General features: G+C 38.7%; 1 protein-coding gene across 1 annotated transcript; it reads left to right on the plus strand.

Moving 5' to 3' along the window:
- On the plus strand, window positions 563-2,071 carry LOC109849422. The gene is given in 2 exon segments (XM_020419256.1): window positions 563-1,292; window positions 1,295-2,071. Coding segments are annotated over 2 exon segments (1,320 nt in total). The 5' UTR covers window positions 563-658; the 3' UTR covers window positions 1,981-2,071.

Raw genomic sequence — 3,859 nt, forward strand, 5'->3', positions numbered from 1 at the left:
TCCTCAATTATGTCTATAAAGAATTTATGTTCTACCCACACTTGCGGTCAACACGGAGCTAATATTGGCCAAACTGAAGCTTATAATATGTTGAGGAAGGACCTGTTTGGAAAATAAGACCTTCTCAAGAAGTTATGATTGTGTGTTTTCTTTCTGATGTTTTTGTGTGCCGTGTGTTTAATTTTGGAGTTGTGTGGGTGCCTATGTTTGTTGAATGTATTAATAAAATTGTTGTTTATGTTTGAATAAAATTGTTGTTTATGTTTGAATAAAATATTTGTTTATGTTTCATTAAATAGCATTGATTTGTTGTTTATGGTTCAATAAAGCCGATTGATATTGACTTCTCACTGCATAATAGTACAAAAGATACAATTACTACTCACTGCAAAAACAAACAAATGTTGAATTGACCTTTCACTGCAAAAAATACAAAGGATGAAATGACTACACCTGCATAATAATACAAAATATGAATTGACAACTCTCTGCAGATGCATGCCCTATGACACATGTCTCTGATATTGCATGCCCTACAACACATGTCCCTACAATTGCATGTGAATTCAATTATTTGAACAACTACCCTTCATTATATAAACTGATCAGATGCACATCATAAGTATACCTATCAACATTTCAAAAATCATAGCATCCAATGGATCCTTTCCTAAATGAGTTTAGTCTAGAAGAGTTCCAACAACAATGGGAAATAGAAGAAAAAATACTTGATAGGCAGCGAGAACTTCTTGAAGAATTGCAAAGGAGAAGCGAACAACCACGTAAGAGGAAATCCATACATAGAGATCATCATGCAGCGCATGAGAGACTCATGGCCGACTACTTTGCCGAGTCATGCACTTACACTGACGCCCAGTTCCGACGCAGGTATCGAATGAAAAGGCCTCTCTTTCTACGAATTGTGGACTCTATATCAAATTACGACGATTACTTCACACAACGGCGCAATAATGCGGGCAAGCTTGGGTTAACGCCTATCCAGAAGTGTACGGCTGCCATACGCATGCTCGCATATGGAGTCGCAGCCGATGCTTGTGATGAGTACGTCAAGATAGGAGAATCCACTGCTATCGAGTGTACTCGCAAGTTTTGCGAAGGGGTAATAGCATTGTTTCAAGATGAATACTTACGACGACCAAATGTGGAAGACTTGCAGAGGTTGCTCCAAGTTGGACAGGAACGTGGATTCCCAGGGATGATTGGAAGTATTGATTGCATGCACTGGCAGTGGAAAAATTGTCCTAAGGCTTGGCAAGGGTAGTTTACTAGTGGACCAAGGGGACGACAACAGTTATCCTCGAGGCAGTTGCGTCATATGATTTGTGGATATGGCATGCTTTTTCAGGGCTTCCTGGTAGTTTGAATGACATAAATGTACTAGATAGGTCACCGGTTTTTGACGACATTGAGTCGGGTGAAGCTCCACGGGTAAACTTCACCGTGAATGGGCGGGAGTACAATCTTGCATACTATCTTGCCGACGAAATCTACCCTAAGTGGCCTGTCTTCGTGCAGTCAATTCAAATGCCCCAAGGCAACAAACATCAATTTTTTGCCAAACAACAGGAATCATGCAGGAAGGACGTGGAACGCGCATTCGGGGTACTCCAAGCACGCTTCGCTATTGTCCGCCAACCAGCTAGAATGTGGGATCTTGATGTCTTAGGAAAAATAATGAGGGCGTGCATTATTTTACATAACATGATAGTAGAGGATGAACGAGATACGTATTCGCGAAACTGGGAAAATATCGACTTTGAACCGTCGAACAATGCTAGCTCTAGCGCCTCTTTCAATGTTCAAACAGACGTGTTGCCGGAGTTTCAAGTCCATGTTCAACACCGATCTGAGGCAGATAATCAGACTAGAGCGGAACTACGAGATAAGACCCAACATATTCAGCTGAAGAAGGATCTCATCGAGCACATTTGGCAGAAGTTTGGGACAACCTCCGATTAGATTTACCAATTTAGTGTGTGTTTTCTTTAATGTTTTCAATAATTTGGGTGTGTTTGGTTTTCCGTATGCTTAATAAAATCGTGTGTTATTTTATGTTAATTTAAAAATATTATTGAAAATTAAATTAATAATATATATTTAAATATTATATATTATTTATTGAATTATTAATAAATTATAATTATAAATATATGAGTTATATTAATAATAATAATAATAAAATAGTAGGGTCTATTCCTTGGATACAAATAGCGCAGGATCAGAGAATTCCTGTTCATTATCATGTCTGCTACAGTAAATTGAACAGTAATTCTCTCCCCTCCCATTTGCATAGATATCCGATCAGTTTTCAAAATTCAAAACCCCCTTCTCAGGCTTCTCACCCCGATCCAGAGACAAAAAAAAAAGCAAAAAAAGAAAAAAAAAACCCTCGCTCCATATGAGCTCCCCCCTCTTCCGCATTGATTCCGCTGTCTCCTATCCTCCTCCCCTCCCTCCGCCGCCTTCTCCGGCGGTGGCGCCATCTTCGAGCTCGACATCTTCTCAACCGACACAGATCCAAACCCTAACCCTAACCCTAGCCCAAGCTCAAGCCCTAGCACCTCTATCCACCACCATTCCCCTCTAAACCCTAGCCTAACTCCAGCACGAGCAGATCGCCGCTCTCGCCGTTCCATCGGGAGCGCAACTTTGGCATCCTCGCCGCTTTGCCGGAGGATTCCAAGGCCAGAAGCCCTAACCCTAAGTTCCTCCAGCTGCTCGCTCTCCCCCCTCTCTCGAAATCCCCAGCTGCTCGCTCTCTCGCCTCCCCAATCGAGCCGAGGATGAAGAGATGAAGCGAGGAGGAGCTCGAGGGCTCAGCGCCCGAGCAACGGAGGCGGAGGAAACGACGAGCTCAACCCTCTTCTCTCCTTGCTCATCCTTCCGCATTCGCTGCGACAGACACGTCGCTATGAGTTGGGTTTCGTCGCTATTTTTCCATCTCAGTGTTTGGTGAATTCCCTGAACGACCCATTTTTGGAATTTTGCAGATTTTGATCCAATTTTGTGCAGATTTTGATCCAATTTTGGTGGGAGATGAAACTGTCACTGTCATATTCTGTAAGTGTTTTCCTTCTCTCTTTTGTTAAAAATGAATTTATTGGGAGAATGTTGGAAAATGTTTTAAGCTTAATGATTAAAGTAAAAAAAATCCGTTTTTGGGACTTTAAGAACTGATGTTAGTAATTTTTGATATTCAATTTGTTCATTTTGATGCAATTATAACTCAAAAGAATATGATCAAAGACTATATTATGATTAGGAAAGAGTAAAAAAACTTCAAATCAGTTCAGAGAAAATTTATTAGTTCCAGAAAAATTACTTTATTTACCAGTCTATTTGATTTGTGGGTTTTGTCATTTTAACCTATTTATTTTATTTCCAATTGAACTGTTAAAAAAAATCTGATGGAACTTTAAATTATTACTCCAAACCAAATGATGAGTTTTCTTTCATTTTTAATTTATTAGTTATTAGTTATACCCTCTCTCATTTTTATTTAAAATGTGATGGGTTTAGAACATGTTAGAGGATATATATTGAAGAATTAATTAATATTAGCTACTTATTTTTGTTGTAACTGCTGAAAATAACCATCTTTCCGGATATGATACGGCACAAAGCATTAATTATATCACTCCTATATCATTCATAGATCCAACAATCTATTTATATATTTATGTATCTATATGATGTAATGAATTCTAATTGTACCCACTTTTAAAGATTTCATTTTGTTGATTAGTATCATTTGTTTATTATGTAAATGATTAGAGTCATTTATTTTCTTAGTATTAGAGATGATTGCTGTCATTTTTTAGTAGACCATGCATCATTT

Source organism: Asparagus officinalis, chromosome 7 (assembly GCF_001876935.1).
Source record: "Asparagus officinalis chromosome 7, Aspof.V1, whole genome shotgun sequence".
Classification (NCBI taxonomy): domain Eukaryota; kingdom Viridiplantae; phylum Streptophyta; class Magnoliopsida; order Asparagales; family Asparagaceae; genus Asparagus; species Asparagus officinalis.